The sequence below is a fragment of the Nycticebus coucang genome, chromosome 19 (genome assembly GCF_027406575.1).
Source record: "Nycticebus coucang isolate mNycCou1 chromosome 19, mNycCou1.pri, whole genome shotgun sequence".
NCBI classification, from domain to species: domain Eukaryota; kingdom Metazoa; phylum Chordata; class Mammalia; order Primates; family Lorisidae; genus Nycticebus; species Nycticebus coucang.
Genome location: NC_069798.1, coordinates 36,160,580 through 36,185,074, shown reverse-complemented (window position 1 = coordinate 36,185,074; position 24,495 = coordinate 36,160,580). Strand labels below are relative to the sequence as shown.

Below are 24,495 nucleotides of genomic sequence, written 5' to 3'. Positions count from 1 at the left end.
GTTGAGTCGTGCTGGGGTTCTGAAGCTATCTGCTATCTGAATTTCAGGTTCTCTAGGCATGTCTGGAAAATTCTCTTTCATAATTTCATGCAGAAGGGCCTCTGCGCCCATTGAGGCCACTTCATCTGTTTCAGGAACTCCTATGAGACGGATATTTGCCTTCTTCGAGTTATCCCAGAGCTTTCTGAGTGAGTGATCCATTTTTGCTCTCCATTTCTCTTCCTTTTTGAGAGTTTGGGAGCGTTCAAAGGCTTTATCTTCTATGTCGGAGATCATTTCTTCTGTTTGGTCCATTCTGTTGCTAAGGGATTCTACTATATTTTTCATATCTTTGAGGGCTGCAAATTCTTGTTTCAGTGTGTCTAAGTCTTTGGTGGTTTTGTCTTTAAATTCGTTAAATTCTTGAGACAGCTTTTGAATTTCTCCACGAATTCCTAATTCCATTTTGTTAATCTTGTTTGCCATCCAAATTCTGAATTCGATTTCTGACATCTCAGCCAGTTTTTTGTGAATGGGATCTTCAATTACATCTGCCGTATCTTTCCTTGGGGGGGGTTGATCTATTCTAGTTATTCACGTTACCAGAGTTTTCCGCTGATTCTGCCCCATGATTGTTTTATTCCCTTTGATTTTCCTCTGGTGTTTTGTCGAGGACCCGTACAGTGTTGTGGCCTGAGAAACTGGAGCCCTATTTGGTGTAGAGGGGCTAAGTGGTTCTGACTTGTTTTCTGCTGGTTTCTATGTGACCCTAGTGAAACAGTTACTCTGGGTTGAAGTCTCAGCTGTGGAGAAATATCAGCAATTAAGTCACCCCACCCACCACAGGCAACAAATGGAAAAGGAAAATCAAACCTTCCTACAACCACACACCCAGGGCACCACCTGGATAGTCCCCAGGTGAGTGACTCAGTTCAAAAGGTCCAAGTCAATTGTCTCAGTCAGCAGCTGCCTCGGGTGGGAGAGTTCAAGAGGTCCCTGGGAACTGGATCACAGGGGTCTGGTGACTGCTCTAAAATGGCTTGCTCCAGTGCTGCGTGGAGTCAGGAAGAGCCACTGGTAGATAGATCAGTCTGGGAAGATTGATTCCTCCTTCCCCACCTTGCAGCTCTGTCACACCCAGTCGCTGCTAGTCCCACAGGGCTGTGACCCAGTCAGTTGTCTGCAGTAAGCAGATACTCCAGGGGTTTGCACCTGCCTAAGTCACAGGGTAGTCTGTGTCTGCTCGACTAGGCCGCTATTCTCTGTCTTTATCCAGCAGGGAGTGGTGTGGCCTGTCAACCTCGGGCATTTGATGGAGGCTGGAGGTGTTCTCAGTTCCAGCCCCACCCTTAGTTTATGTTACTGGGTGAAGGGAACAACCCTGTGGGAGTTTGTTTCTGACCTTTCCAGATTCCTCTGCAGAGGAGAGGCTGATTTGAGTTCCCAGAACCTGTGTCTCAGGCCCTGTCTTTAGTCCTGCGGGTTTGTATTCGCAGCACGATCAGTTGTTGGCTGTAGCCTCTTGGCCTCCTTTGTCTATAGGCTGGTGATCCCCTAAGGGCCAGGTGCGTCTTAGGCTCAGTAGAGCGGTTCTCTGGATCAGCCCCACCCTAGGAGTTTCCCGGCTCTGCGGGTGTGTTTTCTAGTCCCCGTGTTCCACCCAGGTCGGTACCGTCTCAGGAAAACCCTTTACTCACGGGGCCTGTGTTTCAGTCCAGGTCTGTTCCATGGTGGTTGCCATCTGAGAAGATGCTCGGCCTCATCTGGTTGCCCAGGAAGACAGGAGGAGAGGCTATGGGATATCTAGGGGTGGGCCTTATTATTGCTGAAGACAGCTGTTGCTCTGCACCTCGGGGTACCACTGCTCCAGTGTAATTCCCTCTCAGCCGACCGTTGTCTTCTCGCTCCTTTGCTACAGAGTCAGCACTGGCCAGCTGCAGTCCAGGTCCTGTCTACACCTCTTGAGAGTTCACCCAAGAATCTGGACTCCTGAGGGGGCAGGTCTCCAGATCACGGAGTGAGAGTGGAGGGGGGTGTTAGGAGCTCAGGGTTGCAGGTCGAAACACCGAGCTCATTGAGACCAAATGAACAAATAAACAGATACAAAGGTTACCAGGCGCATGGGCCCATAGATACAGAGACAGACGGAAACACATAAACATACAAGCAATAGCCACGACAACAGCAATGTAAGAACAACTGCAATAAAAATAGTGATAATCGTAAAATAATTGAAAGAAAGGGAAAAAAAGAGAGAAAAAAGTGGTGTTGGAAGGAATGTTAGGTGAGAAGAAAGAAGAAATTAAAATTAGAAGACATAGAAATAAAAAAGTCTATATAAAATGTAATAATAAAAAATTATCGAAATCTCCTCTAAGAAAATGGTGAGGAAAAATCAGACAAAAAGAAAACAACAGCAAAAAAAAAAAAACCCCATGAAAACCAAAACAAAACAAAAAGAGGCACCAACTGCAAAAATATTCTTGTGGTAGAAATTTACCTATAAATATCTATATGTCTGCTGTAGGGATCAACTTTCGTAGGAATATATTCATACTGCAATATACTTTCTAGACACCAGGTGGCGCTGTGAGTGGTTTCGAGACTTATACCTGGTTTACAGTTTATACCATTACCATGGTAACCACCTTGCATGGCTGATCGCCATTTTGGAGGTTCCGTAAAAGTTTGTCACCTAAGAATTGTGCAACCTCGGCTGTTCTTTTCCAGACAGCACTTGCGACCGACCTTCCCACTCAGTGCAGGTGTCCACGCTTCCTAAGTCCCTCCACTCTGTTCCCAGGTTCCCCCGCAAACTGGCGACTGCAATCGGCCATAAGGGGAGTGGTGTTGAGTTCACGCGGTATCTCCTATAGCTGGTTCCCAGGGCTTCAGCGGCCAAAGCCGGTCTGCGGCTTCAGTAGCCAAAGCCGGGTCCTAGGCTTCAAGCCGGTTCCCATGATTGGAGCGCTCAGGGGATTTATTCTGAGTTTTATGGTTCAGAGTTTTGGATGGGCGTCAGCCAGTTCGCTGCGCAGCCTGAACCGCCAGCCCCCTCCAACACCTGGGGGAAAGGTGCCCGCCCTTTTGGGTAGTTCAAAATGTCTGTTTCCCGGGCAGGATCCCTTCCCTTCAATTGTCCAACAGTTTGCCCAGCTCCCCGAGGTTTTGAGTGGCTCTCCTTTCAGATGCCTCCCTCAGTTCAGGATTAATTACTTGTCAATTGGATTTTGTCAGCATTTACAAGCTGCTGACCTCCGTGGGGGAGGGGCCTGCTGGCCGGCACTGCCGAGCAGGGTAGAATCTCTACAACAGAGTCTGATTTTAAATTACTCCTCGTATATAGCAAACCGCCAGTTCGCTGGGCGTCTCCAGCTGTCTGTCCACTCCAATAATCCACACACAGGGAAGGTCCAGACCGCCTTTCCTCTCACCTGGTGTCTTGGGAGAGGTGGGCTACACGTCTGTCCTGTCCGCCATCATGCTCCGCCCCCTTTCCGTGTATTTAGATTTAAAGACTAAATATTTCTGATTGAAGCCTTTGAAAGAAAGTGGTTCCTCTTGCCTTCTGACTCTGTATTTCTACCTCTTTCCTTTCTTTTCCTTCCTGCTTTCCTTCCTGCCACCACCCCCCCTTTTCTGTTTTTTTCCAAACCTTCAAGTCTGTGTTTTCCTGTGATCACAAAACTACAAAGCATTTAGACTTGAGGACACCAAAAATAGATCGCTCACATGACTGGCATTCAATACTTTCTTCTAGCTGGGTTTGGCAGTAGATCACCTATACATGGCCTTTTTGTGGCTTGAACTTCTCAGAGATAGGTTCCGCAAGCAAACATATTCTAGAAGACAGGAAGTGGAGAATGTTAATTTCTGAATTCCTGATCTGGAAAGCTAGTGCTGTATCACTTCTGTCATATTCTATTGATCAGACCAGTCATGGAGCCTGCCTGGATTCAAGGGAAAGATATAGACCCAACCTGTGGATGAAAAGTACATGAAAGAAAGTTTGGCCATCTTTTAAAACATCACACCTAGTATTCTTACAATGCAGTGTTTTGTGTACCCTAAAATAATTGTATTTAATTTCCTTAACTGACTTTCAGAATAGTTACTATAAACCTTTTTTGGCGACAAATCTGTCACAAATAAAGGAATTTTAACTTTTTCCACTTGAAATACCTATTTACACATACCCTATAAATATTGACTAAAATTTGAAAATCCTGTTCACTTAGTAAAATTATCAGAACGCTATATTACAGGCACATGCTTAAGTGTCGTAGTATCATGTCTTTTTATATAATGGTCCTTTGTCCCCCAAGAGCTATTGAAAATATGACTGACTTTTTCATGTGGAAAAGAAGTAGAAATTTAAATTATCAGACCTACTGGACAGTTAAATTCAAATTAGATCTTATTCCTCTCTCGTTCCCCAACATTTATTCATTCCTCAATAACTGATTTGATGGCAGGCCTTCTCTTCATCTTGAATAGCCTTCTTTTGTTCTGTGTGTCTTGGTGTGTTATCAAATCTGTTATGTTTTTGTGAGTTGGAAGATGAAAGCGATTACTTGAATTTTTCATTAGAAGATTCAGTATTTAATAAAGTTGTTCTTTTGGGCTAGGATCTTGATTATTAAACATTGTCATAGCAAAGTATCTCAAGAATGGAAGAAAAAGTATCCAATATACTCAGCCCTACTATGAAGCTAATTTATAGCTTTCATATGAAGGCTATAACCCAACTATAGTAACTTTTTTTTTTTTGTAGAGACAGAATCTCACTTTACCACCTTCGGTAGAGTGCCATGATGTCACAGGACTCACAGCAACCTCTAGCTCTTGGGCTTCCGCAATTCTCCTGCCTCAGCCTCCCAAGCAGCTGGGACTACAGGCGCCCACCACAATGCCCGGCTATTTTTTGGTTGCATTTTAGCCGGGGCTGGGTTTGAACCCGCCACCCTCGGTATATGGGGCCGGTGCCCTACTCACTGAGCCACAGGCGCCACCCTAGTAACTTTCATTTTAGAAAGTAACATTTTGAGATTGGGTGTGATAGATTGCCTGTAATCCCAGCAGTCTGTGAGGCCAAGGTAGGTGGATTGCCAGAGTGGGACGCTGTCTCTAAAAAAGATAGCCGGTCGTTGTGGTGAGAGCTTGAAGTCCCAGCTACTTTGGAGGCTGAGCCAAGAAGATCACTTGAGCCTAGGAGTTTGAGGTTGCTGTGAGGTACGATGCCACAGCAATCCACTGAGGGTGACAAAGTGAGACTTTTGCTCAAAAAAAAAAACGAACATTTTGGGTTTTTTTGGTAAGGCGTTAGAAGAAGAAAGTGATGATAGCGTGGTGATATTTTTGTAGATTATGCAAGGTGTCAAGACTATATCATCCAAGTAAATGTGGGACTACATAGTACTAATTATTCTCACATATCTTTATTAAGTGAAGGGATGTAGGATTATGTATGTTTTTCTCTACATTTTACGTGAAGTCAAAGTTGTATAAAAGCAATTTTAAGATGTTGTATATACTACATGTGGTGCTCAAGACAATCTGTAAGTGAAAGGTGTTGCTGTGTTCCAGTAAACTTTACGAAAACTGAAGGGTACAAACTTGGTCCTCAAGTATGGTATAGTTTGTTCTACTTCTACTCTCTTCTAGGTACCTCTTAAGTCCTCCCCAGTGGACCACTAAATGTGTTAACAATTTCCCTCAGCTGCATTTAACATAATCTTTTTGTAAGTGGCTTAAAAATGCCAGAGTTTCTTGTTGTAACAAGACCAGGTATTTGGGATTGCTGTTGTTTAGCTGCTTAAGGTGAGTCAGAGCCAGCCAAAGTCTTTGTGGTTCTCCTGGCCTTTTCCTCATTCTCCCAAACACTGCTGCAGCTGCACCCATCATGTTTGATGTGTAGCCGGGGAAGGAGAAAAGAACCTAATGAGTTAATCTACCCCACCGAATCAGTCCCCTCTTCAAAAGTGCTTTCCATGCGACTACATTTTCTTACATTTCACATTAGATACACACATTAGACCAGTGAGCTTGGACAATCTGATTAATTCTTGGAGCCTGAGGTGTCTCATTTGAAGAATGGCTATAATATTTAACTGGTGTCATTAAAGGGGCTAGAGATGATGAATATAAGATGCCAGCTAAGAGCCTAGTCTTTAGTACATTGTAACTGATTATTATTGACTAATTAATGAATTGTTGCTCAGGTTCCTTTGGATTTGTGCAGTGGTCTTCGGAACCTTCGAACAGGGTTAATTTGATTATTAACAGGTAGTTCAATCTTGTTTCTATGTATAGGCTGAAATAAACATGGTTTGTAAACATATACTTGCATATATTTGCATATTATGTTTGTTGTCAGTTTACTAATGGGAGAAATAAACATAGTGGGAAGAAGAGCTACAAGAAGGTGCTATTTGCTAAATTCTGTTTTGTAGATTCAATAAATGGTAGGTTTTCAGACTTTTTTTAGAAGAGAAAGGTAAACGAGCATAAAACTAGAGCCAACAACTCTGCCTCTAGCTTGACCGTGTAATTTTTCATAACACTTTAGAAGATGATTATGTGATGCTCATAATTACTTTACCATTCAAATACATTTGATTTTCTAGGTGCTAGCATGTCAAGATTGTTTCCCTATGTAGAGAGGTTGTTTTTTTTTTTTTTTTTTTAAACTCTCACATACTTCTGTTATCTTATTGATAACACGGTTATGGGTTGTGGGAGGGTTGATAGTTGACTTTATTATGTGTACTTCTGTACAGACTTCTTTTTCTTTTCCTTTTTCTTTTTTTTTGAGATAGTCTCACTTTGTCGCCCATGATAGAGTGCCATGGCATCGTAACTCACAGCAACCTCAAACTCTTGGGCTCAAGCGATTCTCTTGCCTCACCCTCCCCAGTAGCTGGGACTACAGGCACTCGCCACAATGCCTACTTTTAGAGATGGGAGTCTCGCTGTTGCTCAGGCTGGTCTCAAACCTGTGAGCTCAAGCATTCCACCCACCTTGGCCTCCCAGAGTGCTGGGACTATAGGCACTTGCCGCAATGCCTGGCCGTTTTTAGAGATGGGGGTCTGGCTCTTGCTAAGGTTGGTCTCGAACCTGTGAGTTCAGGCAGTCTATCCACCTCAGCCTCCCAGAGTGGTGGGATTATAGGCATGAGCCACCGTGCCCAGCATAATTCTTCTTTTTCAGTGTTATCTTTAATGTGTGTCCAATTTAAAATTAGAAATAGTAGACACATGTTATAATTAAGGTTCCTGAGGCCTAACTTGGTTTCTAATACAAGTGACTTTTACAATTTAACAAAATTCTACAAGTTATTTTTTCTGTAGCAAATAGTAATTTCTTTTGAGTTTCAAGCAGTAGATTCTTCATAGAGTCAAAGTTTGTAAATCTGAGAATTTAAATGAGACATCAAAGGCAGTAGGAAGCAAACTGAAATGAAAATAGCACAGATGCTTTTATATGCAGTGAAATATATAACCGGGTTTTCATGTGTTTTTCACAATTTTTGTTCTGTTTTTGCAGCTGGATATTGCGTGATTACATATATACTTGGAGTTGGAGACAGGCACCTGGATAACCTTTTGCTAACAAAAACAGGTAACAATTAATGGCAACTAGCTGACGTACGTTTTATATGACAGTGATTTATATGCTGGAATCCACTTATTAAGTAAATAAATTACATAAAGTAAATTGGAAAGTCTTAACAGTCTCTTTAAATAGTACCATGGAAGAACATTTCAAGAAACTCCCACGCCTTATAAGAATCACTTTAGTAGAAATTCTACAGATGATCATCTTACCCTTTCTTTTGTACTTGAAATACCTCTGTTGTGGAAAGCCTGTAATGTATGCAAGTAGTCCAGTCTCTCACTGTATAGTTCTGGTTAGACTGTTAGTCTGTCCTATCTCTTGCAGACTATGCTTATCTCACTTTAATATTTCTTTAATTATTTTCTTTTCCTCTTGGAGATCGATTGAATCATCGCCTCATCCCCCTTTTTCCTGATAACTCTTTAGACCTAGGTCTTTGAATAATATCTCTATGCGAACAACTTCCAAACTAAAAATTCTCTACCTCAATCCATTTTATTAACTTCAAATTGAAATATCCAACTGTTTACTTGAAATCCTAATTATATTAGTTATAAAACTTGTCTCCTTTCTCTACTCCCTGCTTAAAACCTTCCCTTCACCTCATTTTCCCATTTCAGTAGGTGGCAATATCATTGCCATTGTTCAAGCCCTAGACCTGGAAGTCATTCTTTTTATTTTTTTTTTTTTTTGCAGTTTTTGGCCGGGGCTGGGTTTGAGCCCACCACCTCTGGCATATGGGCCGGTGCCCTACCCCTTTGAGCCACAGGCGCCGCCCTGGAAGTCATTCTTAATACATCTTTTGGCCTTGTGACACATAACAGACCTATTGACAAATCTTGTCTGCTCCTTACCTCCAAAATATATCATGAAGTTACCTACTATCTTCATTTCCACTGTTTTTACCTCTTTTGAAACCTCTAGCATATTTTGCCTAAACAATTTGATTAGTATCTGAACTCTTTACTATGACTCTGTGGCTTGCTAACGCTGCTCATCTGTGTGAGCATCAAACCACTCATATCTCAGGCGAGTGCCCTGGCTGACTTTAGTTATTAAGTCTAAGTTCTAATGGCATCTCCTTAAACAAGCTTTTTCTGGCTTTCTGATCTGTCATAATGTATTTGCCTTTTCCTCCATTATTCTCTACTTGTTACCAAAAGCTTGCCACTTATCTCCAAACCCACATCAGAAGAAGGAGCATAATTCCCTTTCCTCAATTTCTAGCAACTTCTAATAATTTAAGAATTTTTATCTTTAGCCATCTTTTGCTGATAGTATTTACTGGTAGTCCTATTTCAAAGCAGTTCAAAGTTATATTAATTCTATATAAGTTAAAAATAGACTTTGTAGAGTTTCCAGGGGTGTCCAACCTTATTCTTCCTCTGCCAAACATTGAAAGATAGTAGTTTCCTTGGGCCATACATTCAACACAGAAACACTAATGGAAGCTGATTAGTAGAAAAAAGGTCAGGGCATACTTTTCATATATATGATACCATAGATAAGCAAAAGTGGTCCTCACAAAATCAGTATGCAGACGTAAGTCTGCAGGTTTGGACACCCTGCAAAGTGAATTTAAAATGTGTTTCATGATAGGAAATATGTTTCATATGTATTTTTAGTTAAACTGCCTCAACTATCATGAATCATCTTCTGTTGTATATTTTGGGTCCATTATGCCTACAATTTGAGAACTTTGGATTTTCTTATGTAACTGTCCGATCCCTTACTGGCTGTTGGAGCATTTTTTTAATATACCAAGTAACTTTTCTTTTCTCTCCTTTTGCAAAGTAAAACACGTTTGTCTTCTGTTGACTCTGACTCTGCTATGGATTGAAGTGGTTTTGAATTATAATCAGAGTTCCACTGTGTGTCATTCACATCCAATTCTTGGTATGAGGTGTAAAGCATAACAAGGCAACACCCAGATTTCATTTCACTGTGTCTTTTGGGAACTTGTTCCTGAAAGACAAATGCAATCAGTTTAAAATACAGATAAAATAGCAGATGATCGGGTTAAGAACTCTAAATGTATGTGAAGGAAAATTACTCACTGTGTATAGACAATGTCAAAATTTATACAAAGGCAATGTGCTGAAATGCAAAATACGATTCTGAATTATAGATTTTCCAGAAATATTTTTTTGCCCATGCTTTATTTGGTTTTAGATATTTTTTTCTTTATTATTTTTTTAAACTTTTTGTTTTATTTTTTTTTTATTGTTGGGGATTCATTGAGGGTACAAAAAGCTGGGTTACACTGATTGCATTTGTTAGGTAAAGTCTCTCTTGCAATCGTGTCTTGCCCCCAAAAGCTGTGGCACACACCAAGGCCCCACCCCCCTCCCTCCTTCCCTCTCTCCACTCTTCCTTTGCCCACTCCTCCCTCCTTTCTCTCTCTGCTCTCCCCTTCCCCCACCCCCACCGTGACCTTAATTGTCATTCTTTGTCCTCATGTCAAATTGAGTACGTAGGATTCATTCTTCTCCATTCTTGTGATGCTCTACTAAGAATAATGTCTTCCACTTCCATCCAGATTAATACAAAGGATATAAAGTCTCCATTTTTTTTTTAATGGCTAAATAGTACCACAGCTTGTTAATCCATTCCTGGGTTGATGGGCATTTAGGCTGTTTCTTCCACATTTTGGCGATTGTAAATTGAGCTGCTATAAACAGTCTAGTGCAAGTGTCCTTATGATAAAAGGATTTTTTTCCTTCTGGGTAGATGCCCAGTAATGGGATTGCAGGATCAAATGGGAGGTCTAGCTTTGAGTGCCTTGACGTTTCTCCATACTTCCTTCCAAAAAGGTCGTACTAGTTTGCAGTCCCACTAGCAGTGTAAAAGTGTTCCCTTCTCTCCACATCCATGCCAGCATCTGCAGTTTTGAGATTTTTGTGATGTGGGCCATTCTCGATGGGGTTAGATGGTATCTCAGGGTGGTTTTGATTTGCATTTCTCTAATAGATAGGGATGATGAACATTTTTTCATATGTTTGTTAGCCATTTGTCTGTCTTCTTTAGAGAAGGTTCTATTCATGTCTGGATTATTGGCTTTTCTCATGTAGATTAATTTGAGTTCTCTATAGATCCTAGTTATCAAGCTTTTGTCTGATTCAAAATATGCAGATATCCTTTCCCATTGTGTAGGTTGTCTATTTGCTTTGGTTGTTGTCTCCTTAGCTGTACAGAAGCTTTTCAGTTTAATGAAGTCCCATTTGTTTACTTTTGTTGTTGTTGCAATTGCCATGGCAGTCTTCTGCATGAAGTCTTTCCCCAGACCAATATCTTCCAGTGTTTTTCCTATGCTTTCTTGGAGGATTTTTATTGTTTCATGCCTTTTAAATTTAAGTCCTTTATCCATCTTGAATCAATGTTTGTGAGTGGGGAAAGTTGTGGGTCCAGTTTCAGTCTTTTACATGTGGATATTCAGTTCTCCCAATACCATTTATTGAATAGGGAGTCTTTCCCTCAAGGTATGTTCTTGTTTGGTTTATCAAAGATTAGGTAGTTGTAAGATTTTAGTTTCAGTTCCTGGTTTTCAATTCGATTCCAAGTGTCTATGTCTCTATTTTTGTGCCAGTACCGTGCCGTCTTGACCACTATGGCTAAAATCTGGTATGGTGATGCCCCCAGCTTTATTTTTATTACTAAGAACTGCCTTAGCTGTATGGGTTTTTTTCTGGTTCCATACAAAACGCAGAATCATTTTTTCCAAATCTTGAAAGTACGTTGTTGGTATTTTAATAGGAATGGCATTGAATAGGTAGATTGCTTTGGGAAGTATGGACATTTTAACAATGTTGATTCTTCCCAGCCATGAGGATGGCATGTTATTCCATTTCTTACAGTCCTCTTCTATTTTCTTTCTAAGGATTGCATAATTTTCTTTATAGAGGTCCTTCACCTCCTTTGTTAGGTATATTCCTAGGTATTTCATTTTCTTTGAGACTATGGTGAAGGGAGTTGTGTCCTTAATTAGCTTCTCATCTTGACTGTTATGGTGTATACAAAGGCTACTGACTTGTGGACATTGATTTTATATCCTGAAACATTACTGTATTTTTTTATGACTTCTAGGAGTCTTGTGGTTGAGTCTTTGGTATTCTCTAAGTATAAGATCATGTCGTCTACAAAGAGGGAGAGTTTGACCTCCTCTGCTCCCATTTGGATTTCCTTTATTTCTTTTTCTTGCCTAATTGTATTTGCTAGAACTTCCAGCACTATGTTGAATAGTAAAGGTGACAGAGGACAACCTTGTCTGGTTCCAGTTCTAAGAGGAATAGCTTCAGTTTTACTCCATTCAGTAAAATATTAGCTATGGGTTTGTCGTAGACAGCTTCAGTCAGTTTTAGAAATGTGCCACCTATGCCTATACTCTTCAGTGTTCTAATTAGAAAAGGATGCTGGATTTTGTGAAATGCTTTTTCTGCATCCATTGAGAGATCATATGATCTTTCTTGTTGCTTCTGTTAATATGGTGGATAACGTTTATGGACTTGCGTATGTTAAACCAGCCTTGCATCCCTGGGATGAAACCTACTTGATCATGATGTATGACTTTTTTGATGATAAGCTGTAATCTATTGGCTAGTATTTTGTTGAGAATTTTTGCATCTGTATTCATGAGTGAAATTGTTCTGAAATTCTCGTTTTTAGTTGTGTCTTTTCCTGGTTTTGGTATCAGGGTGATGTTTGCTTTGTAGAATGTGTTGGAAAAGATTCCTTCCTCTTCTTTTGGAATAATTTCTGCAGTACAGGAATAAGCTCTTCCTTGAAGGTTTGATAGAATTCTGGTGTGAAGCCATCTGGACCAGGGCATTTTTTGGTTGGAAGCTTTTTTATTGTTTCTTTAATCTCGGTGCTTGAAATTGGTCTGTTCAGGAGCTCTATTTCTTCCTATCTAAGTCTAGGGAGAGAGTGTGATTCCAAATATTGATTTCTTTCCTCCACATTGTCAAATTTCTGGGCATGGGCATAGAATTTCTGGTAGTATTCAGAGATGATCTCTTGTATCTCTGTGGGATCAGTTGTTATTTCCCCTTTATCATTTCTGATTGACGTTACTAGAGATTTTACTTTTCTATTACTAGTTAGTCTGGACGATGGTTTATCTATTTTATTTATTTTTTAATATGGCTTGTGAGTTTGTTAATGCGCTCTCTTTCGGTTTTTCGAATGTAAGCATCTAAAGCGACAAATTTTTCTCTCAAAACTGCTTTTACAGTATCCCACAGGTTTTGGTAGCTTGTGTCTTCATTGTTGTTATGCTCAAGGAAGGTAATGATTTCCTGTTCTATTTCTTCCTGCACCCATCTGTTGTTCAACACAAGGTTGTTTAATTTCCATGCCTTTGTGTGGGGTCGAACATTTTTGTTAGAGTTGAGTTCCACCTTTACTGCCTTATGATCTGAGAAGATACAAGGTAAAATTTCAATTCTTTTGATTCTGTTGATATTTGTTTTGTGTCCCAGGATATGATCAGTTTTGGAGAATGTTCCATGGGTGATGAGAAGAATTTATATCTTTATCTTTGGGATGGAGTGTTCTATATGTGTCTATCAAGCACAGTTGTTCTAGGGTCTCATTTAAATCTCTTATATCTTTGTTTAATTTCTGTTTAGAGGATCTGTCCAGCTCTGTAAGAGGAGTGTTAAAGTCCCTGTCATTATGGCATTATCAGATATCATATCTCTCAGACTGAGTAAGGTCTGTTTCAAGAATCTGGGAGCATTTAAATTGGGTGCATAAATATTTGGAATTGAAACGTCTTCTTGTATTTTTCCCTTCAGCAATATAAAGTGACCATCTTTGTCTTTTTTGACTTTAGTTGCTTTAAATCCACATGTATCTGAAAATAAGATTGCAACTCCTCTTTTCTTCTGAATTCCATTTGCCTGAAAAATCGTCTTCCAAACCTTGACTCAGAGTTTTAATTTGTCTTTTGAAGCTAGGTGTGTTTCCTGCAGACAGCAAATGGATGGCTTGTGTTTTTTAATCTAGTCAGCCAATCTGTGCCTCTTCAGTGGGGAATTCAAGCATTAACATTTATTGAGATAATTGATAAGTGTGGTAGTATTCTGTTCATCCTATTTCGTGAGAGTCCTTTGCTTAGTTTTATCTTTTGCATCAGTGTGGGAGTTAGGTTCTGTCCTTTAATTTCTGAGTTCTAACTTTCCTGCTGATCCATCGTGATGGTCAGTGTCTAGAACAGGTTGAAGTATTTCCTGTAGAGCTGGTCTTGTTGTGGCGAATTTCCTCAATGTTTGTGTATCCGTAAATGATTTGATTTCTCTGTCAATTTTTTTAAAGCTTAGCATAGCAGGGTAGAGAATTCTGGGCTGGAAATTGTTCTGTTTAAGTAGATTAAAGGTAGGTGACCATTGTGTTCTTTCTGGGAAAGTTTCAGTAGAGAAGTCTGCAGTCACTCTCATGGATTTTCCCCTGTAGGGCAACTGGCGCTTACTCCTGGCAGCTTGCAGAATTTTTTCTTTTGTCTTGACTTTGGACATGTTCATCACAACGTATTTTGGAGAAGCTCGGTTAGAGTTGAGGCAACCTAGGGTCCGATATCCCTCTGAAAGCAGTGTGTCAGAATCTTTGGTGATATTTGAGAAATTTTCATTTATAACATTTTCTAGTATGGTTTCCATTCCTCTGGGACATTCTTCTTCCCCTTCTGGGATTCCTGTAACTCATGTTGGAACGCTTCATAAAGTCCCATAATTCTGACAGTGAACCTTCTGCTTTCTCTCCTTTTCTGCCTCTTTAACTATCTGAGTTATCCCAAGAACTTTATCCTCTACCTCCGACATTCTTTCTTCTGCATGGTCTAACCTGTTGCTGATACTTGCATCTTTAAGTTCCCTAATTGCTTCAGTTCCTTCAGCTCTGCTATATCCTTTCTGTATTCTTCATGTCGTTCATCTTTTATTTGATTCTGTTTTAAGATTTCCTTTTGGTTATTTTCCACTTTATTAGCAGTTTCCTTCATTGTTTCCATCATTTCTTTCATTGTTTTCATCATATTTATTCTAAATTCCCTTTCTGTCATTCCTATCATTTCTTTATGGGTAGAATCCTCTGCAGTAGCTACCTCATGGTCCCTTGGAGAGGTTGCTTTGTACCGGTTCTTCATGTTGCCAGGAGTTTTCTGCTGATTCTTCCTCATGACTGATTTCTTTTATCTGTTTCCTTGCCCTAATTTTCCTTTCACTTCCTCTTGCTCTTTTAGTTCCCATGCCTGTGGACTAGGTTTTGATGAGTCCTTTTGGTACAGGACCCGAAGGATGAGAAGGTTGTAGAGCATGAAGGGATAGAAGAAATAAAAAGAAAGAAAGAAGGAAGAAAAAGAAAATGGAGAAAGGATATGGGGTGGGTAAAAGGGAATATTGACAAAAAGAAGAGAGGCACAGAAAGAGCGAGACAGAGCAATCTTGGTGTACATACAGTAGGGTACTTTGACACAACCTTAAAAAAAACCCAACCTCAGGGGGTGCCCAGTTGGGTGTGGTTCCCTTGAGGTCTGCATCTCTTTGCTAACCTGATCGGACACAGTACCCCACCTGCACCAAGTAGACAGGAAAGACAAAAATGGTATAAATCAAACCAAAACAAGCAAACAGAAAACTTTACGGATAAAATTGGGTGAAAAACCAAATAATAGCAGTAAAAACACTAGCAAAAATAAAGTTCTAATTATTGAAAGAGGTAGGAATGGGAAATTGTATTTAAACTAGAAAAGTGGAGAAAGTAAAGAAAGAAAAAAAAGAAAAGAATATGTATGGAAAAGGTCGAAATTAAAAAACAACAACAAAATAAAAAACAAACAAACAAACAAAAAACAGGTAAAAACAAAGCAGTATATATATCTTGTTGAATATTGTCTGGGCCACAGGGTGATCTTCTGGGGTTTGAGACGTTAATCACAATGCTTATACGACTGGAGGCATCCGCTGATTTCTCAAACCCCACAAGGTGGAGACCCGAAATCTCTCTTCAGCCCTCTTAAAAGGCACTTTAGACGTCTAAACCTGGCTAAACAGAAGCTTTCCCAGGAAAGTGCTTGTCACTGGGATCTCTGCTGAAGTGGCTATCCACTTACCCAGTGTGCCAGAACAGGTCTCACTCTGCCCCTGAGGGTTAAGGCTGTAAGGCGGCTCAGTCCCAGCCTGAGGCTTCCCAGTCACTAGGTTACTAGCTCCCGCCCGATCCTTGCTCTGCGACCCTGAGGGCAGAGCTTGCTGGGGCAGTTCTCTCACAATGGCTCCCTACGGCCCACAGCCAAACACTATTAGCTGGGGCAGTTCTCTCACAATGGCTCCCTGCGGCCCACAGCCAAACACTGTTAGCTCCGTCTGGCTCAGCTGCTCAGTCTGGGGCCCTAGACAACGCCTAAAGTTCTCTGCCCTCCTGCTCAAGCTCTCCCCAAGGCAGTTGAACTGAGTGCCAAGTCCAAAAACACCAAAACAGTTCACAGGTAAGGCCTTTCCGGTTTGCAGTCTCACTGCTACTGTACTTACAGCTGCTGGCGGGATTACACCGATGGAATACACGCAACCACTTGCCAGTTTTCCACTGTTTTTGTCTTTCTCTTGGGGTCCAGAAGTCTCTCGCTGACTCCCTGTATCCTTAAAGGGATGATTATAGGCAGGTTCCCCCAGCCAGAGATGCCTGGAATGTTATCTCCCCTGACTCACGGTGCCCAGTTTCAGGGAAGCTGTTACTCGGCTGCCATCTTGGTAGTTTCTATCATCTGGTTTTAGATATTTTTAGCTTGGTCAAAGTTTCCTCGGTTTATGCAGCAGAGGGCATGGTATATCCACCATAATTGTGAAACTAAGGAAATTCTTTTGTCAGTGTAATACCATGTGGTCAGTTAAAACACTGCTTTCATGAAATTTGGGATGAGTGATAATTCACTTACTAGTGAATTACCCTAGAATTCTGTAGGAAGTTACAAAATCTGAGCTGTGGTATAACATTGAAAAATAAAGATTTTTTTTTTTTTTTTTTTTTTTTTTTACCAGAGTTGCTGTCTTTATAGGAAGCTTTAAGAAACTTACTTAAGGTGATCAATGTGACAGGGTTCAAATGAAATATGGTTTGGATTTATCTCCACTCTTTGGAGAAAGGTTTATTTATTTTTTGTTTTTATTTTTGAGAATTCGAGGAAGGAGGGGGCGGTATAACTGAAAAATGTGTCCATTACTATGGTCAACACAGTTTAAAATAGAATTAATATGTTAAATCAGTAACTAAAAATCATATGCAAATGAAAACAGGGAATGGCTGTCTGTACCAAATGAAAAGTTAGTTATAGGTTAGAAAACTTTGAATTGTCCATCTATGAAAGGAATAGTGGCTTTTTTTGCCTATCTTGGCACTTCAGAGTAATACACTTTGAACCTTTTGTCAGAAAGCTCAGACAAAAATAGTCATTGTTATACTAATTAGAGTTTTTCAATACATCTCTTACCTGATCTTCTTTATCATTCTTTAATTTTATGGGAAATTGATTTGCTGTTTTGAAGATCTGAGTAGCAATCTTACCTAGCAATTAATATGTCAGGCTCTCAAGTCAAATTTGGAATTTAATTTGCCCTTTTTCCCCTCAGGTGACTTTGGGTAAGTTACCTAATACATTTATGAGTCAGTCTTTTCTTCTGTGTGTATAAATAACAATAGCACCTTTTTCCTGCTGGCATTGTAAGGACTGAATGAGATATGGTAGGTATTTGCTTGGTATTACACACATCATAAACTTTCATTAAGGGCTAGCCATAGGTTTTGTTTGTTTGATCACCTTGAGATGAGAATGCCTTCCTTTTTTGTTTATGTAGTTGTTACAATGTTAGAGATAAGAAAATAGTTACTATATTTCAAAAATACATTTTTCTTACCTGCTGTAATTTGGATATTTGACCCCTTCACATCTCGTGTTATAATTTGATTCCTAATGTGGGATATGTGGGGGTGGAGAGGGAAGTGGCTCATGGTGGCACATCCTTCATGAATGACTTGGTGCTTGTCCTCTTGGTATTGAGTTCTTGGCTGACTGTTAAAAAGAGCCTGGCACCTGACCATGCGATCTCTTCACATACCAGCTCCCTTCACGTTTATATCTTATATGTCCTTTGCTATTCAAAACTGTTACTGAGAAATATTACATCATTACTGTGCTTTTACCTGTAAGCGAAAATACCTCTAGCTAAATACATCATAAGGTTTTAAGTAGTAAGTATTGAAAACAGTGGAACTGTAGGTATAGGGAGCCTTTTTAATTCCAAAAATGTATATAACAACAAATAGTTGTTTTGTCACTTTCTTTTGTTTCTAGGTTCAACGATAGAGCAACAGGAAAAATATAACGTATAACAAAAATGACATTTTGAGCAAATATGGTAAATGCAATATTGTATAACCAAAAGCTGAAGAGAGTGGGAAGCTCACTGTGAAGTAGAATGTCTGGGAAGAAATTTTAGAGTTGGAGATTGTCTGGAATCTTTAAAAAAAACAGATTTTGGTTTATGGGCAACAGCAGAAGAGAGTCAAATAGAAGGAGAGTAAGCAGAAGTATGAAAATGGAATAAATACGATTTCAAGATTGTCACATTTGTTACATACACAAATAGAAATTACGAAAACTACTATTAAATGCTATTAATTTCATCACTGTCTATATTCTTTAATCCAAGAACTACAAATGCCTTGAACTACACTTTTAGAAATAAGTTTATGTCACTTGTGCAAATAACAGGAAAATTTAGTTAGCACCTCTTTCTCTCTTTGTATGCCAAGTCAGGGACAAAAGGAGGTAATTATAGTTAACAAGCAGTTTATTTTAAGTGTGCTTTATCTCCTCACTGTTTAAGGTAATAGATTTGAATACGATCACACTCTCTGAACTTCTTAATTAAATGAATTTTTATTTCATGAAATGCATTTTTAAAATCCTTACGAGTCACATTTATAGATATTAACTTTTAAAAAATGATCTCCTTTGGTCTTTTGGTATGTATGATGAATTTTCTTAAAAAATGAATAGCCTCTTCAAAATACATGGCTTTTTGAACTTGCGAAGTATAATAATATTTTCATTGTTAGATACTAAATCATTTATGTCTGATAATTAAGTAGTAATTCTATTCTTTGAGAGTTTTCTTACAAGGATAGAAATATACTCTTCATTTACAAGCAGAGATGCATAAGCAACATTGGAATTCTGCAGTTTATGGCTGGGGCTGGGTTTGAACCTGCCACCTCCGGCATTTGGGGCCAGCGCCCTACTCCTTAGAGCCACAGGTGCCGCAACACTGGAATTCTGGTAATGCTTGTAATGAAATGAAAATTGGGACTATTAAATAAACCATGTGGGATGGCACTTTTATATCACAGGTTGATCACATTGATCATCTTTTCAAGTGTACAGTATCATTAGGAATGATGTTGATAACAAAACATTATTTAAATAATGAAATGAAACTGAAGAAAGATTACACCTATAATATAGTGAGCCTCTCATCTCTTTACCTCTTGCAGGGTATTGTATCCAGCAAGGTAGAAAATAAATGGGAATTTAATAATTTAAAGCACTGAAGTGCTTAGCTTAGTTGAACAGAGAATATTCAGTTGAAGGCCCTAAAATTCTTAGCCAAAGTTCATCATGGACTTTTCGCCAAATCATAGAAAAGTGTAATGATAGCATGCACTCCCTGAACCTTAAGAAATTAGGAGAAAATGGTATTCTAGTGAGTACTGAAGTTATCAAATTCCTTATTCTAAAATTTGCTTCTTATATTTTTTGAATCAAGAACTTCCCTTGGGAATCTGTCGAAAGGGTGTGAATCTCCCCAAAAATCAATTTCATTGTGCTTAAAGAATACCATTTTGGTATTCTGAAAAGGTATCTCTTGGCTATGAGTGTCATCGGGATTTTGTTTGAATGGAAATGAAACCTCTCATGTTATCATATTTTAAAACCTTAAATATTTACAGCATGAAACTTGATACTAACTTCTTTGTGTCTATTCCTACTACATAGCATAAAATAAATAGAAATTTATAAATTAAACCAATTTTAATAACTATCAATATTTAACATCACTAATGTCATAGGTGATATACTATTGACATTAAATGACCACTTATGGTATGAATATGGTGTGAAGAACGTAGTATAAGTTTGGAGGATTTTTGTAAGATTCTTACGATGCTTTTCTCCATTTGAACTATTTTAAATCTCTGTGTGCTCCGTATGCTGTCATACAATTAATTTCAAAGTTCTGTTAGTATTACCCTATGTTAATTTAACATAGCATTGCTGTGTGACACCAGCTAATCAAAAACCATGAAATCACATAGCAGTAGTGATAACCAAGTGATAAGGTTGCTTCCAGATGATCTGGTCTCAGCCTGTATTATTATAGATCATTGTGGAAATGAAGATACAGAATTTTAGAAACAAAACAAATTCTCATAAGAACTATCAAACTTCTAAAAGAAAATTCAGACATCAGCAGTTAAAAGTTGTCTGAGCTAATTAAGTTGTCTATTGGTTTTAAAAGACAAAATAAATGGTTTATTCCGGTATGCTAGGCAATTGTCCTAGATTTCAGTACTATATTAAATGGTATAAAAAAAATTTCTTGATTACAATAATGCTCTCACTGGTTCATTAGGAGTTTAATGAAAAGCTTATGAACTTAAACTTCTATTAAGAGAGAGATAAATGATCAAATAACTTCCATATATACTTAGCTAAGGGGGTATTAATAGATATAGTTGAAGTAGGAGACTTATTAGTAACTGCTTACCGAATATCTCCTGATTTATTTATTTATTTATTCAGTTTTTTATTAAGTCATTTGTACATAGATAAATACATTTGTGCCATTATGGGATTTAAGGTGTTGATTATTTGTACAAATTTGAGTGCTTACAACCTACTAATCAACATAGCCTTCACCTCATTTAACCATTTACAGCATTAAGACATTTGTGTTCTACACCTGATAGATCCAACTTGTACTTGCAATATGCTCCATAGTTGTGATCCCCCTACTAATCTTCCCTCTATTGACCCACCCCTCTTTCCCCTCTCCCTCCCCTTTCCTCCTTCATCCTAGGCTATAGTTGTGTTTCATTTTTCGTTGCAGTTTGGCCGGGGCCGGGTTTGAACCCGCCACCCTCGGTATATGGGGCCGGTGCCCTGCTCACTGAGCCACAGGCGCCGCCCGTGTTTCATTTTTCATATGCAAATGTGAGTGATTATAAATTTGTTTCACAGTAGTACTGAGTTCATTGGATATATTTTTTCTCATTCCTGAGATACTTTACTAAGAAGAATATTTTCCAGCTCCATCCATTTAAACATAAAGGAGGTAAAGTTTCTGGTTTTTTTTGTTTTTTTTTTTTTGATGCTGCATAGTATTCCATGGTATACATATATTATAATTTATCAATCCATTCATGGGTCAGTGGGCACTTGGGCTTCTTCCATGACTTGGCGATTATGAATTGAGCTGCAATGAACAATCTGGTGCAAATATCTTTATTGCAAAACGATTTTTGGTTCTTTGGCTACACCTAGAAGAGGAATTGCAGGATCAAATGGCAGATCTACATTTAGATCCTTGAGTGTTCTCCAAACTTCCTTCCAAATGGAATGTACTAGCTTGCATTCCCACCAGCAGTGCAGAAGTATTCCCTTTTCTCCACATCCACGCCAATGTCTGTAGTTTTGGGATTTTGTGATGTGGGCTACTCTAACTGCAGTTAGATGGTATCTCAGAGTGGTTTTGGTTTGCGTTTCTCTAACGATTAAAGATGATGAGCATCTTTTCATGTGCCTGTAGACCATGCACCTGTCTTCTTCGGAGAAGCTTGTGTTCATGTCTCTTTCCCACAATGAAATGGGATCATTTGTTCTTTTCTTAGTAATAAGTTTGAGTTCTCTGTGGATTCTGATTATTAGACCTTTGTCGGAAATATAACTTGCAAAAATCCTCTCCCATTCTGAGGGCTATTTGCTTTACTTAGTGTGTTCTTGGCAGTGCAGAAGCTTTTAAATTTGATCAGACCCCAGCAATGTATTTTTGATGTGGCTTCAATTGCCCAGGGTGTCCTCCTCATAAAGTGTTCTCCCAGGCCAATTTTTTCAAGCGTTTCCCCTGCGCTCTAAGAATTTTTGTAGTTTCATGTCTTAAGTTTAAGTCCTTTAACCAGTAAGAGTCAATTTTTGTTAGAGGAGAAAGGCGAGGGTCCATTTTCAGGCTTCTATAGGTTGCCAGCCAATTCACCCAGTACCATTTATTGAATAGGGAATCTTTCCCCCAATTTATATTTTTAATAGGCTTATCAAAAATCAAATGATGATAAGTGTCTGGGTTCACCTCTTAGCCTTCAATTCTGTTCCATACATCTACCTCTCTATTTTTTTTTTTTTTCCCCTGTGGTTTTTGGCCGGGGCTGGGTTTGAACCTGCCACCTCCACCATATGGGACCGGCGCCCTACTCCTTGAGCCACAGGCGCCGCCCACTACCTCTCTATTTTTGTGCCAGTACCATGCTGTTTTGATCACTATCGATTTATAATATAGTCTGAAGTCTGGAAGCATGATTCCTCCTGATTTGTTTTTATTTCTGAGTAATGTCTTGGCTATATGAGGTTTTTTCTGTTTCCATATAAAACAAAGTACTAATTTTTCCAGGTCTTTCAAGTATGACAGAGGTGCTTTAATAGGGATCGCATTAAATCTGTAGATTGCTTTAGGTAGTATAGAGTCCTTTCCCCTTGACTATTGTTGGTATATATAAAGGCTGCAGATTTGTGAGTGTTAATTTTGTATCCTGAGACGTTGCTATATTCCTTGATAACTTCTAGGAGTTTTGTAGTTGATTCCCATGGGTTTTCCATATCTTCTGCGAAGAGTGACAGTTTGATCTCCTCTGGTCCCATTTGGATCCCCTTGATTGCCTTCTCTTGCCTGATTGCAGTGGCTAAGACTGCCATTACAATGTTAAAAAGCAGTGGAGACAGTGGGCATCCTTGCCTGGTTCCTCATATGAGTGGAAATGATTTCAATTTTACTCCAATACTATATTGTATAGGGGTTTGCCATAGATGGCCTCTATCAGTTTAAGAAATGTTCCTTCTATACCTATTTTCTTAAGCATTCTGATCAAGAAAGGATGCTGGATGTTGTCAAAAGCTTTTTCTGCAACAATTAAGAGAATCGTATGGTTTTTGTTTTTTAATTTGTTTATGTGATGTATTATATTTATGGATTTACGTATATTGAACCATCCTTGGGACCCTGGGATAAAACTCACCTTTTTGTGATGTATAATTTGTTTGATGTATTGTTGGATTCTGTTTGCTAGGATCTTATTGAATATTTTTTCATCAATATTCATTAGAGATATTGGTCTATAATTTTCTTTTCTTGTTGGGTCTTTTCCTGGTTTGGGTGTCAGTGGAGGGGTCCCGGCTCCCCAACCAAAACAAGTGACATGGCCTCATGAGCTTCCCAAGAAATGTTGTCCTAAGATGGAAAAACTTCTTTCTTTGTCAACATGCCCGTGCTAATAAGAACAATCAGTTAAATGTTCACCAAAAGGAAAGTTACCGGAGGGCTTTGCACGGTTGCAGCGATGGGCTGGGCTCCTGCGGAGGTTACGGGAAGAAGTACTCTGTTCTATTCTCCTTTTAGCAAATTATCCTTTCTTAAGTTTTAGAGAAGTAATCAACAGAACAGACAGCTAGGCGCCGTTGTGGTTAAGCCTTGAGCAAAGTGTGCTCGATTTAGATTAACTATGTATGTGTCTAACAACATATGCAGTGAACAAAGAATTTTGTAGCAGTCTCTATGATTGCACCATTATAAGTTCCCTTTTCTATATCTTTTTTTTTGATTAGTGTTGCGTATAACAGACACCCAATAAATGTGGGTAGTTGCTGAGAGCCCAAGGGAACCTCAGACTCCCTTTCCTAATATCCATTTTGCATGCAGTGCTTTCCTTTGCACCTCTAAGGATCTAGTTCTAAGGACAACAACAATCAGATTGCTATTTGCTTCATAGAATGTGTTGAGAAGTATTCCTTCTTTTTGTATGTTTTAGAAAAGGTTAAGTAATATAGGTAGTATTTCCACTTTAAAGGTTTTGTAGAATTCTGTTGTGAGGCCATCTGGTCCCAGGTTTTTCTTTTTGGGGAGATTTCTTATAGTTAATGTTCTTATAGTTAATGCTATTTCAGAACTTGTTATAGGCTTGTTTAACATTTCCACTTCTTTCTGGTTAAGACTAGGAGGGTGGGATGTTTCCAAGTACTTATCTATTTCCTTCAGATTTTCATACTTCTGAGAATAGAGTTTTATGTAATATTCAGTAACGATTTGTTGAAGTCCTGAGAACTCTGTTGTTACTTGGCCTTTATCATTTCTGATTGATGGAATTAGGGATTTTACTCTTGTACTTCTGATTAGGTTAGCCAAAGGTTTATATATATTATTGACATTTTCAAAAATCCAAATCTTTAATTTGTTGATCTGTTGTATGATTCTTTTGTTTTCAATTTAATTTAGTTCTGCTCTAATTTTAGTTATTTCTTTTCTTCTGCTGCGTTTAGGGGTGGAATGTTCTTCCTTTTCCAGTTGCTTGAGATGTCCCATTAAGTTGTTGACTTCCTCTGTTTATGTTTTCTTGAGGAAGGCTTGCAGTGCTATAACTTTCCCTCTTAGGACAGCCTTTGCGGTGTCTTAAGAGGTTCTGATAGTTCGTGTCTTCATTATTGTCTTGTTCCAAAAATTTGGTAATTTCCTTCTTAAATTCATCTATGACCCAACTGTCATTCAGCATGAGGTTATTTAGTTTCCATGTTTTTATATACGTAT

General features: G+C 38.9%; 1 protein-coding gene across 5 annotated transcripts in view; it reads left to right on the top strand.

Moving 5' to 3' along the window:
* Window positions 1–24,495, top strand: part of LOC128571599 (phosphatidylinositol 3-kinase catalytic subunit type 3) — a 189,703-nt gene that overhangs the window by 123,032 nt on the left and 42,176 nt on the right. For all 5 annotated transcript variants that reach the window (XR_008375934.1, XM_053571132.1, XM_053571131.1 and 2 more), the window contains one exon: window positions 7,526–7,600. Coding sequence is in view for 4 of the 5 variants with exons in the window: in XM_053571132.1 (XP_053427107.1) it covers window positions 7,526–7,600 (75 nt within the window). In the remaining variant the exon portion in view is untranslated. The remainder of the gene's footprint in view (window positions 1–7,525; window positions 7,601–24,495) is intronic.